This window comes from Sceloporus occidentalis, unplaced genomic scaffold (genome assembly GCF_023333645.1).
Source record: "Sceloporus occidentalis isolate IW3139 unplaced genomic scaffold, rSceOcc1.0.p SCAF_2, whole genome shotgun sequence".
In the NCBI taxonomy this organism is placed as follows: domain Eukaryota; kingdom Metazoa; phylum Chordata; class Lepidosauria; order Squamata; family Phrynosomatidae; genus Sceloporus; species Sceloporus occidentalis.
Window position 1 is genome coordinate 250,099,110 of NW_028316982.1, and position 16,016 is coordinate 250,115,125.

The window sequence follows — 16,016 nt, forward strand, 5'->3', positions numbered from 1 at the left end:
AGGACCATTTCTTGAGCTACTGAAGCAGTTAATGTCTATTGTGTTTTCTTTTAAGCAAACTTTACAAGAAAAAGGAGGATTCCACAGAGCTTCCTGGAGTAACTGGAGAATGGTTTCAAGAAATACAAAGAAGAAAATTTCAGAATGATTCTGATGCCAGCAGGATGTTCAAACAACCACTAGCTCACAGGCTGAGAAAGGCCATAGGAAATGGTGAGTTACCCATGTTTAATTTGCAGTCAACAGAACAATGCCATTTCCCACAGTAAAAATGGGAGATACTGAGAGCATCTCAATTTTTAAAATATTAGAATGTTAGAAATAGAATAAGTCACAAGATTTTCTAATAGGTAAGAATGTTCCAGCTAAGGAAAGTGGATTTTGCAGCTTAGTATTGCGAATCTTTGTGTGTCAGAGAACAAAATTGCTACATTTTTAAGGACAGCGTGCCCTTACTTTACGCGGGGAATCCGTGCCGGACTCTGACAAAATTGCTACATTTTTAAGGATTATAATACATTTTAAACATCTGACAAAATTGCTACATTTTTAAGGCTTATAATACATTTTAAACATTTTTTAAAACTGAGAGTGTTGTAGAGAAGGGGAAAATAAACACATAACAAGGGAAATATAATGTAGCAATTGACTGAGTGCACCCAAGTTTTTTAGGTTTTCCTGCCAGACACAGAGGTATAAAAACACTTTAGATAAATCAGTTTGCAGATAAAGCAATGCACTTCTCCTGTTTGCTTGTCAAGGGACAGGATCTCAATTTAGATAAACGAAATGGATGAATGGAGTGCTGATAGATTATGTGGCACTTAGAAAGTGTGCTAGTGACCATGTAATCAGAATATCAAGACAGGAAGATTGAGTCTTCTTCTTGTCTTGTTTGACACTAATGTAGATGTTGAAGGAGTTTCTGTCTACACTATTCATTTGATCAGTATCCTAATTCACACACTATCCCATGTCCTGGGAACATGGTTATTAATGCCTGTGCACCTGAATACAACTGAAGTGTGTGATAAAGTTTCATTTGCAGCTGATTATTCATATTTTTCCAGAAGTGATTACATCACAGCTGAGCAATCCCTGGGTCACATGCAGCGCATAGGTCCCATTGTGTATTGAGGTACTGATTAGGGTGTGCCAATGCACATTGGGACACTCTTTCCAATGTTCTGTTTCACATCTTCACAGTTCACTAACAGAGTTTCTTGGAGCTTCTGCTTTGTAGCCAAGTATGTGTAAAGTTCCATAAATATATACCATGATAGAGGATTCTGGCCTTATTAGGAAAAACTCTCTTATAATATAAAGGCATATAATGGAAGCAAAAAAGACAACACATTTTATGTAGACTTGTCACTTTTTAATTGATTATGTTGCTAGCGCATCCACCACACCCCACGCTGCAGTTGGGGTCCCCACATTTCATATTTTATATCTGGAGCCAGCATGTTCTTGAGAGGTCATGGTAGCCTTTAGGAACTCCAGGTCAGGTTCCCAGGGGAAAAGGAGCAAGGCATGTGCACATCCAAGTAATAAGACAATCCAGTCTAAATGGGTTTACTAAAGGTTCCTTCCTTCCCTCAAGTCATCTGCATTTCCCCATGCACCTTGAGTCAAAGGATCCAAAGTAGTAAGCCAACCTTTCTGCCTACCCCCTGTTGTGTTTTCTTCCAAACCCTGCCATCCTGTGGATATCCTGATCCAATCACTGTTTAGAATAGAGGCCTTCATCATCCTTCACCAACACTAAAATTTGAACCATCAACCAGTCCATAGTCCCATTGTTGATTCCTGGGAAAGGTAGTGTAGCCTTTGTTACCTTACAAGATAGCCCACTGCTTAGTGCTAGATTTCAGGTATAAATATTGGTTCAAAAAACTTAATCTCTGCGCTCTCACAGTATAAATAGAGTTGTCCCAGGCTGCACTCCATGTATGAAGCCTGCCAGCCTCCCAGCCTGTAGAATATTACTAATTACTTTAAGAGTGAGACATTTGATTATTTTAAAAAATATTCTTTTAAAAAACAGTGGCATATCTTAAAATCCTGAGAAATAGTCACTCAAATAAAGGTTTAAGATGTAATCAGATAGTAAAGAACATGTTACAGTCCATCAGATGGATAAAAGTAAACATTGCACATTACAGAATAGAAGTAAACACATTACCAAACCTTATATTATTTTGTGGAAAGAACATTGTTGCCTTCTTGTTGCTGATCAGATAACATCGCTGCTTGTAATGCATTACTTCCAGGCTCTAACCAAAACCAGGATAGATAACAACACAAGCAGAAAAAAGTATAAAACATGTGTCTGTTTTTTAATCCACATGTCACTTTTCTCCCCCCAAAAACTGGAGTGACTACAAGCATTTCTATTTAAGATGAAAACATTTGCATTCCAAATTATATAAAAACAATCTTTTAACTTTTTTTCTTTCTTTCTTCAGACTCTGCAAATACAAAACCTTCTGGTACCCAGAAACATGTGTCACCTTCTATCCTGGGAGGGCTGCGAACTCCATTTGCTTCTCTCTTCTCCTCTTTCAGAAAATCCAAAAGGCAACAAAATCCGAAACCTCAGCATAAACCACAGGAATACTCTCCCCGGTGAGCTAAAAGCATCCTGTCTGTGCCAACTCAATTGTTTTGTCCACAAGTTTATTTCTCTGAGATCAATTTATTTCTCTGTTTTCAACATCTGTCTTGGAAGATTTTTCAGCGGGCCACATTATGAGGTTGATAGTGTTTGACTTCATCTATGCATGTCTCTCAAAGTATAATGTAAAGCAGGGATTGAAAAAGTCTGCATGTGGGCCCCAGATCCCTCTCAAATATGTGTGTGGGGGGGAAGGGGGGGTGAAAACTACCCTAAAATTGTCCTATCATGGCAGTTGAACTATGAACAAGCCTGATTCTCCAAAATACAGAAGCTGGCTGAAAAAAACGAACATGAAAACTATAAATAGATTTCCCATTATTTCCAGGATCAAATATTTGGCCCAAAATCTAGCTATGCAACTTTGCCCCTACTATAGGGGCAAAATGTTGCTCTGTCACTGTTCCTGACCCTTGTCGTCTGTATGTTTTATATGCATTTTGTAGAATGTACACCAGGGGTAGGCAACCTTTTTGAGCCGGGGGCCGGGTTGCTGTCCCTCAGGCGACTGGGGGGCCGAAGCCGGGAGTGGAGCTTCAACCCTCCGGGGTGGGGCCACGTGCCGTGGGTGGAGCTTCCACCCTCCGGGGCGGGGCCGCGTGCCGGGGGTGGAGCTTCCACCCTCCAGGGCAGGGCTTCCACCCTCCAGGGGTGGGGCCACATGCCGGAGGCGGAGCTTCCACCCTCCGGGGGCCAGGCCTCCCCATCTTTGCTGGCCCCTGACGGGGCCCCAGGCCCCATCAGAGACCGGCAAAAAAGCTGGTGGGGGCCGCCAGCGCTGGAGGGCCCCAGTGACGGCACCGGGCCTCCCAGAGGCCCCCTGCCGCCCTCGGAGCCCTCCTGGAGGGCCCCAGAGACGGCAGCGGGCCCCCCAGAGGCCCCCTGCCGCCCTCGGAGCCCTCCTGGAGGGCCCCAGAGACGGCAGCGGGCCCCCCAGAGGCCCCCTGCCGGCCTCGGAGCCCTCCTGGAGGGCCCCAGAGATGGCAGCGGGGCCCCCAGAGGCCCCCTGCCGGCCTCGGAGCCCTCCTGGAGGGCCCCAGAGACGGAAGCGGGCCTCCTAGATGCCTGCCTCAGCTGCCGCCGCGGCCGCCCATCGCGGCTTTTCGCCACTCTGGGCGCCGCCATTTTCGGCGGCAAAATGGCGGTGCCCATAGCCCCAGAGGCCGCTATGGGCGCCGCCATTTTGCCGCCCAAAATGGTGGCGCCCAGAGCGGCAAAAAGCTGTGACGGGTGGCAGCCGCGGCGGCAGCAGCAGCAACAGAAGGTAGGGGCCAGGCGGCAGGCCTCCACGGGCCACATCTGGCCCGCGGGCTGGAGGTTGCCAACCCCTGATGTACACCATTGGCAGGTTTCATTTTCATCGATTTTATTATTTGTATGTACAGCGCTGTGTAAATCTACAGTGCTATATATATAACCTATAATAATAATAATGATAATGATAATAATAATAATAATAGTGTGCCTGCGTCATACGCGGACACGCTTTACACAGCTTTCAGCATATGCTGAAAGCCACGCGGGGAGAAGGGGTGGCGCATCCCATAGGGAACAATGGGATGTGTGTCTGTGGCGCATGCGCACTGCCACACCACCGTGTGCACGACCCCCATTCATTTAAATGTGGGGCAAGCATAGGCGATATTTGCTTTACGCGGGGGAGTCCAGCACGGATTCCCCGCGCAAAGTAAGGGCACGCTGTAATAATAATGTAAATCCAGAGATTGGAAAAGTTAATTTTTGGATTATAGTTCCCAAAATTGCCAGCCAGAATGGGGATCAAGCCATCAAATTTGGTATCATAGAGGGTGATAGTTGGCTCTCGTTACTTTATTGGACTGCAAATCCAATAATCCCTCACTACTGATTATGCTGGGTAGAGCTGATGAGAGTTACAGTCAACAATGCCTGTAGTGCCATATGTTTCCCATCTGCGCTCTAAAATATCTGGCAGAGACTCCAGGGTTTCAAATTCTGGATGTTTATCAGGCTTACCTAGAGGAATTGGACCAGGGATTGTCTTCATGCAAAACTCTGAGCTGCAGCTCTACCTGTCAAAGCTGTTTCGACATTGCTCTTCAGTGTTGTCAAAACTGGCTGACACAGAGGCCTGCTGGATGTGATACAGATCTTGCAAATAGAAAAATGTGTTGCCACTTGCTAACTGCAGTGTGTCATAGCTGCAGTGTGTGCTGTTGTTTACATTAAAACTTCCACCATATAACATAAGAACAAGCATCATGACATATGAACATCGTGTTTCTTCTATTAGTGTTCAATGCTCACACAGGAATTTTCTCCTGCATGTGCTAATCATTTCCCTGCTCAGATGCAAAACAGAGAATGCCCAGTGTGCACACATGTAGTAGAACTACTAGACAGGAGGCCTCTGATTCCTTGCTCAATAGTATCATGATATTTGACAGAAGGGAGATGAAACAAGTGTGGTCCCCCTATCTCTTAGACTGAGTGATTGAGGATCCCTTACACTTCTGTGCCAGTTCTGGGTTCTGTCTGGAGTCATCTTTATCAGCTTTTGCTCCCCTGGGTTTCCAGCTCATGATAGTGGTTAAACCAGCCAGGTCAGGTTAACATCAATATTCAACGTAAATATTTGCAAGTGTGGGAATTCAGGATACTTACCTGGGAATGAGCAGACCCTTTGGTACTCCTTTCAGGCTATTTATTTTAAGTATTTGTTGGTGTTCTTGTTGTGTTCCTTCAAGTCATTTCTGACTTATGGCAACCCTAAGGCAAATTTATCATGGGGTTTTCTTGGCAAGTTTTTTCAGAGGGGGTTTGTCATTGCCATCCTCTGAGGCTGAGAGTGTGTGACTTGTGCAGGATTATCCAATGGGTTTCTATGGTGGAGCCAGGATTCAAACCCTGGTCTCCAGAGTCATAGACCAGTGCTCAAATTACTACACCACCTTGGCTCTCATGTTTTAAGTATTTAGATTTATATGCAGGCTGATTCTCCCTTATCTGGAATTCCAATTTTTTTTAAAAAAAACACCCTTTTTCATGGCTGTCTGAGATAGTGACACATTTGCTTTCCGATGGTTCAATGTACACAAAGTTTGTTTCATGAACAAAATCATTTAAAATATTGTATAAAATTACTTTCAAGTGATGTGTGTAAGGTGTACATGAAACATAAATGGATTTTATGTTTAGACTTGAATCCTATCTTCAACATATCTCATTATGTACATATATTCAAATGCAAGTATTCTGAAATCCAAAACACTGCTGGCACCAAGCGTTTTGGTTAATGAAGACTTAACCTGTATACATATGCATTCCCCTCAGAGAGAAATACAGATCTAGCAGTGCCTGGGCACTTCACCTGTGTTACATTCCATGACATTACGTTATATTGCACATAAAACATCCTATATTAGTCTATACAGTGGGCCCTCGGTATCCTTTGGTTCCAGGACCACCCATGGATAACAAAATCTATGGATGCTCATGTCCCACTGTATACAATGGCATATTAAAAATTGTATCCCTTATATAAAATAGCAAAATCAAAGTTTGCTTTTTGGATTTTTGTGTGTGGATGTTTTCAAACAGTGGTTGTTGGTTGTTGTTATTTTTATTTCTATTGCTTCTTTTTCCCAGATTAAGACTCTTAAAACAAGATACAAAAGTTAAAGTACAATTTAAAAACATTAAAACCTATATAATTAAAACACACATACACACATACAACAGTTACAGTGTCCACTGGAGTTTGGTTCCAGGTCCCTCCATGGATGCTAAAATCCATGGATGCTCAAGTACCATTAAATACAGTGGCATAGTAAAACAATTTTTTTGAATATTTTCAAGCTGTGGATGCTTGGATCTATGGATAAAGAGTGTGTGGATAATGAGGATTGTCTCTAGCATATACCACAGGCGGTGTTAGCAATGGTAGCTAACTTGAAGGAGTGTCACATTGAGGATGGAGAATTCTTATTTTCTGATGCTCCAGAGACTAGAACACGGAACAGTAGATGCAAGGTACAGGAAAAGAGATTCTGCCTTAATATTAGGAGGAACTTCCTGACAGTAGGAGCTGTTTGACAGTGGAACACACTCCCTCAGACTGTGGTGGAGTCTCTTTCATTGGAGGTCTTTAAACAGAGGCTGGATGGCCATCTGTTCAGGATGCTTTGATTGTGAGTTCCTGCATGGCAGGGGTTGGACTGCATGGCCCTTGTGGTCTCTTCCAACTCTATGATTCTACCTTATATTGACCCTTTGAGGCAGGTCTTCTTGGAGCTTCCTGTCCTGGTAGAAAGCATTGGAATCTGTGGATGCTGAATCTGTGGATATAAAGGACCTCTGTATTAGAGTTGGATCTACTTGAGCACATATCCATTCTTAGTATAGCCTGGATGTCCATTTTACCAATATCAGCATAAATCAGCATTGTAGGAGAACAAACATGTCAGAGCTATTAGGAACAGCAAATCTGGAAGGCCATGTTATTGCCTTTACTGTTGTTAATAGAGTTTAAAATTTACAGTCCTTTGTCTTGGTCCCCACATGGCCAAGACAGGAGTGACCTCTGCCTGCATTGAGATCCCTCCAAACCAACTGAACAACAACAGAAACAACATCTGATATAAAACAAAGACCTGTGACTTTACTGTCACTTCTTTTTCTCCTGGGTGATTTTATAACATCTTTTGCCTAATGAAGAAGCCAGTAGAGCTTTAAAAGCTTTCATGATGTGTGTGTGTGCGCGCGCGTACACACACACATATATACATATACTCGTGTATAAGTTGACCTCATGCATAAGTCAAGGTTTTGGGGGCCAAAATTATGGATTTTGTTATGACCCATAGATAAGTCAAGAGTAAAACTTATGGGCATGTAGCAAAGGATGTAAAGGATGAATACTTTTTGTTAAGCATGGTCTCAGATAAGAAGTTAGAGGAGGATTGGGGTTTGGGGGATTTTAAATTGTAATTTTTAATTGTTTAATATTATATTTATACTGTTGGAATCTGCTTTGAATCCTTTGTGAAAAAGCGAAATGCAAATTATTATTATTATTATTATTATTATTATTATTATTATTATTATTATTATTAAAATATGGAAAACGTTTATTTTACATGTCATCTACTGCCAGGATAGTTTTTTGCAAAATGTTGGATGAAGAGAGAATTTCCAAATATCAATGATTGGTTAATGAAATTATCAGAATATATAGAAATAGACGAACTTACCTGTCTTTTGAAAGATTTCGACTGGGATGAAGATTAAAAAGATTGGGCACCTCTAATTGAGTACCTAAGGCCTGTTACAGACGGGCACCCTAGGATGGACTCAGTCCATGCTAGGGTTAGAAAGGGGCGTCTCTTCCAGATGCCCCTAACCCTAGCACGGACTGAATCCCTACGAAATGGTGACGGCCGTTCCACACGGCCGCCGCCATCTTGATGTAGCAGACGCACTGCATCCGCACGTCGCACCCCAGAAATGACGCCACGAGTGCACGCTTCAGCACTTGCGGCATCTCTTCCGGGGCGCAGGAAGGAGCGCGATTTTCGCGCTCCTTCTTTGCAGCGTCCGGGAACCGTGCCGTTTGGCTGCTGCAGTTCCCGGACGCTGCAACCGGCAGCGGCGCGAGACTGCCCCTTCTGGGCGGTCTGTAACGCACCTAAAAGAAAAAAGATTAAAAATATGAGTAAACGAGGGAAAATCTTTAATCATGAAAACAAATATTTTATGTGTAATAAACATATTATTTATAAATTTAGGAAGCTAAATGATATTATAGGAATAGCTTAATGAGACTTTTGCAAGTTATTTTCATGTATGCATACTCTAAGCTGTGATTACTCCTTAGCTCAGTGATGACAGTATAATATATAATTTACAACCTTTGAAGAAGATCAGAACAAACTCCAGGAAGTCAACTTATATGTATAGTATATATAGTAATTTTTTGTTGTATGTCTGTTTGTATGTCACAATTTTGTTACTGTTTTAATGTTTAGTATTATATGTCTTTTATTCTTCAATAAACTTTAGAAGAAGAAAAAAGTAAAGAATGAAGCCAGGGAATTTACAAAATTGTGGCGGGCCTGCAGGAGGAGCAAACTAGGGTAAATGGTGGCTGTGCAATGTGTGTGGGAGGTGACCAGGTGTGAGTGGAACTAACAAAATGTACACATGTCAAAATGAATATAAAAGCAAAGTGAAGAAAATGGTGACTACATTAGCAGTTATTATAGCCCTTAATTTGAATGTGATAACTTGCTTGATTTTAATCTAAAAAATGATTTGAATAAGACACACAAATGTCTTATTCAAATCATTCAAAGCCTGCTTCTTTGAGTGGAAGCTCCATAGAGAGGCCACCGCAATCATTTTCCTGCCCCAGCATTTAAAAAGGCCAGAGCAGTGGCACAGCAGAAAGAGTAGAAGGGAGTTGGAGCTTCTTTTAGATTCTCCTGGGAGGCTCTTGCCTTTTGCCACTCTACTTAGAGAAGGAGATGGTTCCTTTTTAAAATAAGAGTTAAGGTACAGTACTTATATTGAATCGACTCAAGTTTTTTGAGTTGATTTTTTTACTTATACACCAATATATACTGTATTTTGTACGTTTTGGTTAGCCAATAAAGATATTGCTCTTTTGTCGATTTTGGATTTTGTTTTATTTTGCTGTTTGGCCAATTCAAGCTGCCTTTGAATGTGTTTTCTAAAATAAATCAGTTAGTCTCTACAGTGGAGTTTATCACATGGGAGGAATTTCTCTTAATTTCAAATGAAAAGAAAGTGGAGCCAGAATGCATTCACGTGAATTCGCTAGTTCAGCAAGTTTACGTGAATTCGAATTGCGTTCGAACTGACTTCCCATTGCCCAAAAATAGTTTGCCATTGCCCCAAATTGCATGTGATCACCTCTCACGCAATAATGTGAAACCCCATGATTGCGTTTGGATTGCCATTGGATTATACTTCCAATTTCCCTTGTCTGATAACGTCCAGTGTAGTTGAATTACTTACCTCTCCCCTTTTCCCTTGTTAACTCAATACTAACCATAAGTCTTTTAATTATTATATTAAGGGCTGCCAAACCAGGTGTGACATGGAAAACCCATGGTATTCTCTCTTGTTAAGATATAATAAAGGAGGGATGGGCATTTGGATCAGAATCATGGAGCTGAGGAGGATGAATTAACATTTTTTTTCTTTTTCAGCAAATAGCAATAAGGAGCGGAAAATTGTTTCTGGGTAATGGTGTTGGAGAAAGAGTTAATTTCCACTCCACCTCCTCTTTTGCTTCTATCTGACTGAATGACATGATTGTAATGGTTATAATCTTGCCCCAGGGCTTGAGATATCAGTACTCAATCCTCACTGAGCCACGTGGCAGCCTCTCTCTTTCAGTTTGACTAACTTCACTGGGTTGTAAGAATAAAGTGGAGAGGAGAGCAGTATTGGCCACCTTGAGTTCACCCTAGGAAAGTTAAGATATAAATGTAAAGTAAGAAAACTTAAGAGCCTTATCACACAAAAAAAGAAAGCTGAAACAGAGTGGGAGAGAAGGAGCTTTCTCTATGCCTCTCCACATGCTATTAAAACACCTCCATTCTCTTCCTGAGGGAAGACGGTCGTAAAAGTATAGTTGTCCCTCCTAGTTTGCGCACTTCCTATTCGTGGTCTTGAATTTCTGTGGACAGGAGGAGCAAAATGGCATGCACACACAGGGGCGTGGCCATTATATCCAATGGGGCTTGGATATTTGCAGTTTTTCCAATTCGCAGGCAAGTCCGAAACATATCCCCCACAAATCAGGAGAGACAATTATATGTCTTTTGTTGCACAGGCAAAATAAGTTTGGCAAAAGGCATGCTTTTATGACTGTCTCCCTTGGGAGGGAGAACGGAAATGTTGCAACACCATGTGGAGAGGCCCGAGGAAAGACACTGCTCTCCCACTCCGTTTTGGCTTTCTCTTGTCATGTGATAATGCTCCAGACATGTGCATGTGCCGGAAATTCTAAACACTGATTTTCTGGTAGCATGTTTGGTTTGATCCTCACAGAGGACAGGAGTCCATCCCTAGAAACCAAGAATCTGAACAAAGCTATAATCTTTCTAAAGCAATGTTTATAAAAATGTATTTAAAATCTTTTATGGATTATTTTTAAAACATTCCTATGAACATGCAGTGATACTTCTCATCTTATATTCTGTAGCTAGCTATTGTCTTGAATTGGCCTTTGGCAGTATCCATTTTAACAGGCGCAGTTAGCAAGTGATCTCATCTTGTGGGATGCCATGAAAAGGTTTCTCTTGCTAATTTTTGCATATCCAATGGAAAATGGGGCAAGAACTGGCAGAGTTGGTTCTGGTGCTTGGGGATTGGTCAGTTGGCAATCAGGGACATAGCTAGAAAGAGGGTTAAATGGGGGCATTGCTTCCCAATAAAATTTATGCCCCCTAAGTGAAATTTACCTACAATCCCTTTTTACCTTTCTAGCTTTGCAGAAAGTGATACATTTAAAATCATTTATAACTAGACCTTTTAGATTTGCTGGGGTTTTTTTTCCATTTCCTTGTTAACAGCCTTCCCCATTTCTTTGAATGTCAGAACTACAGGTGGCCCTCCATTTTCACGGGGTATCCTTTGCAGAACCCCCAGCAAAAATGGAGGCTTGCGCATATTCAAGCCCCATAGGCTTGAATGCGGCATGCCCCTGTGTGCAAGTGCCATTGAAATTAGTGGAGGTTGCCCCTCCATGGATTTTTGAGGTCACAGATCTCAGATCTGCGAGTTAGGAGAAGTGACTGTATATATCTACTGCTCAACTGACATTTTAAGTTACTATGATGTTAGAATTTTGGTAACTGAAGGAAAATTTTATTGAGGGCCGGAATACTAATGGAGAGGCAGTGCCCTTACTTTGCTTCTCCCACTGTAGCTACACCGATGTTGGCAACCCTAGCTGCATCCAGTGTCCAAACTCTGTGACACAAGGCTGACAAACTCCTTTGTGCCCTGGAGTACAACAGTAGCTAGGAATTTCCTAGGTTCCATGATAATTAAACATGTTCTTACTGGTAAACAGGATTTTAATTTCAGAATGTCAACAAATAATGAGGAAGTAGAACAACTAGCAATTGCAGTATTATTTTAGTCTTCTGCCTCTAATTGGCCAAGACAGCTAAGGGAAGTGTGTGTTTATTATTTGAAGATCTTTACAAGGAAAAGAATGGATTATTCCAATGGTTCAGAAGAATACTGCTAAGAGAAAATAATCTAGAAAGGATTCAGAAACTGTTAGAAAAAAATCAATCCAAAGGTTTGGGAGATTGGAGATTGGACACTGGGGGAAAGGAAAATGCTAAATACAGCCTTTAAAATATTCTGTATGTTGTATTTAACTTGGCTTGCCTCCAGAGGCTAATGGTGGAGTAGGCGACCTGTTTACCTCCAAATATTTCATATTGCAACTTCCATCTGTCCAATTTTTATGGGCAGTGTTCAAGGATGGGTAAAAGCTGCCCTTGGTCATTAGGTTGTACTCAGCTTGAGGGTGAGTGTCATCAGTTTGTGCGAGACTGCTGCGTAAATGTGTATAAATCTGAGATGTTACTTACTGGACGCAAGAGCTGTATGAGGCTGAAAGTCAACTGGCTCTGCCTTTCAGATTGCCGAGTTTGCCATAGCTGTTACCTTCCTGCCTAAGCACAGCCCACCTCCTTCTCTTTCATGGTATGCTTTGCTTTGTTTTGTTCTCACTTTTCAGTGGGTGACGGTCTCAGTGATGTAATCTGATCTATGGAAAAAGGTTTGCTGGGGGAACCTGCCTCCACTGTGTGATCTTGTTTGAGAGTAAATGTTGTATGTGTTCATGTTTATATACTTACTCATTCTTCTTAAGAACACAAAAGTAGAAAGGCATCATCATAGCTTCAATTGAGATACAATCATGTTTGTTAGCAACCTCTGAAAGTTTCTGCAATTGTGTTTTCTACGGTGCCCCAGCTTACTTCTGTATTCTTATTGCAACTGATAGCGACTCTTACTTTCCTCAGTCTGGTTCTTTTCTGATGATCGGGCTACAATTTCCTTAATCCCCCAACAAGCCATGAAAAGAGTTGTAGCTCAATACATCTGGAAGGCAGATGTTGAGGAAGGCCAACTTATTTAATGGGTAGACCTCTTTGTATTAGTCAGGTACTATAATTTGATTCCTGTGATCCTGACTTTTAATTTGACATTGTTATGATGCCACTGAGAGGGAGATGTTGCTCTTAGTTTTTTTAAAATACTGTAGTTTTTAAGTTGATATTTCCATAAGATAGAAAAATAAAAATGCAGTTAACTACCACTACTAGTTTCCCTTTCATCAATTTGATGATTTGCAGATTTGATTAATATATTATTTCTAGGAATCTCTAGGTTCTCCAGTGTGATTATATTGTGAACATCCAGCAGACCTTGACCATAGAGTCATGCTAGAGCACCTAGAGGCAAAAAAAAAAAAGCATTTAGGATTTTTATTTAGATTCACAGTTTTTCCCCTTTTGTGGGGGGTGGGGGGGGCTGTGTCCCCAGCCCCCGCAAATTTGGTTGGTTGGTAGTATTTCAGGTTTTTTTTAAAAAAAATTAATCAATTTGTACAACTGAAATAGCACATATAGCACCAGGTTCTTGGGAAATTTCAGTGGTATAGCCAAACTATTCTTGAGAATTAGCTATAGGACAGCTCTTTACAGAGAGGTTTTTTGGTGGCTCCTAACTAGGTTAATGTTGCGCTTGCTAGTAAAGTATCCTATTCTATTGATTTTTTTAAAAATTGGATCATTTTGTAGTAGTTGTTGTTGCATGCCTTCAAGTTGTTTCCAACTTTTTGGTGACTCTAAGGCAAACTTATCATAGGGTTTTCTTGGCAAGATTTGTTCAGAGAGTTTTGCCTTCCTCTGAATCATTTTGTAGTACCAATTCACATTAATTTCCTGAAAATATCTTAACAGGAGAAAACTTACACTGATTCCACACCCGTTTGTTTGTAATCTATAAAATGGGCTGTATTTTCATGCATATTCTCACCTCTGTAATGTGTCATCAGTGTGCAGCCAGTCACCTAGCATAGCAATGTGAACATTGAGGCAGGCAGTAGAATGGGGAGAAGTGGCAAACTTATGGGAATGCAGTTGCCATGGTGTTTTGTTGTAAGGGGAGAGGGAAGAATGGGTGTTTCAGCCACACTGTATTCAGAAATGTAATTGAAAACTAGAGAAATAATAGCAATAAAAATGAGATAGAAGTTAAAAATACAGTGAACTAAAATGGAGGGGGGAATGAAACGAAAGACTTCTAGTTCCACAGATTCTTTATCCACGGATTCAAGAATCCATGACTTGAAAAATGTTTTTAAAATATATATTTTTCTAAGAAGCAAACCTTGATTTTGCCATTTTATATAAGGGACACCATTTTACTATATGTTCTGTTGTATCTAATGGGACTTGAACAGCCACATATTTTGGTACCCATGGGGGGCTCCTGGAATCAAATCTCAGTTGATACTAAGAGACCACTGTATGAAGAAAGAAGGGGAAGTTCAATGAAAGCTCATGAAAAGTAGAGTTACAGTACAACTGACAGAATAGCCCAGTGTTTAGACACAGCAAACAGAATATTATTTTGGAATATCAAATAATTAATAATAACCAAAAGTTTGAGAGGCTTGAATTGGGGGATATGAATGAGCCAGAAACTGGCTTAGGGGCTGAACAGACCAGCAGTTTGAGCTGACTTCCCCGCGGCATGGGGGCGGTGTAGCCGCACGCCTCACGCCCCAACTCTGCCCCCAATCCTGCATCACACTGCCCGCTCAATCAGACAGTGGGCAGCATTGGGGCGTTCCTGTGGTGCAGCAACCAGATGCCGCACGCTGCAGGAGCACAGAAGACCTCTTTTCCGGCCCAAAAACAAGTTGCATTTTGCCGCTCCTTTTTGGGCCAGAAATGCTGGATCAGGGCTTTGGCCCTGATCCAGCATTCCTTTGGGGCAGTCTGTTTCAGTCTGTTCCTCTGGGAGGAATTTGCTGCAGCCTTCAAAATCTAGACTTGCAGCTACCTCTCAGAGGGCATTCTCTGTTGTCGCCCCTAAGCTCTGGAACGACCTGCTGGATGAGATCCGTCAGTTAACATCTTTAGACAGCTTTAAAAAAAGCTATCAAGATGGATCTCTTCCGGCAGGCCTTTCCAGATTAAATTTTTTCCCGGCCCAGGCTCCCGGGCTCCCCGATTTCCCTTATTCCTCTCGTAGCCCCATCCCCTGATGGTGAGGATTACTGAGGGTTTTGGGGTTTAGTTTAGGATAGTATAATTATACATTGTTATAGTCCCATTTTAATACATTTAAGTGTTTAATATTTTTTTAAGGGGGAGAAAGGAGTATAAATATTTATGTATATTTTATTCTGTAAATTTTTATGTTGTTCACCGCCCAGATTGGCTTTGCCACCAGGCGGTATAGAAATAAATTATTATTATTATTATTATTATTATTATTATTATTATTATTATTTCACCCCTTACTTACTGAAAATGTGGTCAAATTTGGAAGGGAAAAGGGAAGTTTAATGCAAATGATTAAGATACAGGAGTTAAGAAGTAGTGGTGGGTAATACAACAGAGAAACACAACAGAAAAGAAGCAAAAGCTTTATTGGAACTTTTAAATCATGCTGTTTGAAAGCATACGTCTCTCCCCTGTCATGGACGGACCATTTCCTGGTCGAGGCTAATATCAAGGCTTCTACCCAGATTCCTCCCGGGGGTGGCGGACCTATTCGGATGGTCCACCCTCGAAGGCTGATGGAACCCAAAATGTTCCAAGAAGCCTTAGAGGGGTTTATGGTTGGAACTGACGGCGACTCTGTTGATGTCCTGACTACCATCTGGGACACTGATCTCACCAGGGCTATATACAGTATCGCTCCCAAGCGTCCTCTCAGACCTGCTTCCAAAAAACGGCCATGGTACACGGAAGATCTTCGGGCCAGGAAGCGGGTTCTGCGACGGCTAGAGCGCAAATGACGGAGACATCAGAACTTAGCCGACAAGACACTCCTGGACTTTCTTTTGGAGGACTACGGAGTGGCGATAATCGCAGCGAAGAACTTGTTCTTTTCTGCGCGTATCGTGTCCGCGGAGTCGCGTCTGGCAGAGCTGTTCAGGGTACTGAGGGAGCTTACTCAACTCCCTCCTCCCCTGAACCCTATTCTGGAACCATCTAAAGCCTGCTGCGACGAGTTTAACAACTTCTTCGCTGATAAAACCTCTCGGATAAGGGCTGATCTTGACTCC

General features: G+C 41.8%; 1 protein-coding gene across 2 annotated transcripts in view; it reads left to right on the forward strand.

The window, feature by feature from the left end:
• The window catches only part of EXPH5 (exophilin 5), a 63,767-nt gene that overhangs the window by 27,771 nt on the left and 19,980 nt on the right, over positions 1-16,016 (forward strand). The window contains exons 2-3 of one of the 2 annotated variants that reach the window (XM_089512689.1): positions 56-213; positions 2,469-2,628. In XM_089512689.1, coding sequence (XP_089368815.1) covers positions 56-213; positions 2,469-2,628 — 318 coding nt within the window. Of the gene's footprint in view, positions 1-55; positions 214-2,468; positions 2,629-8,729; positions 8,791-16,016 lie in introns of those variants that run through there. The other variant, XM_089512691.1, reaches the window with a different exon arrangement.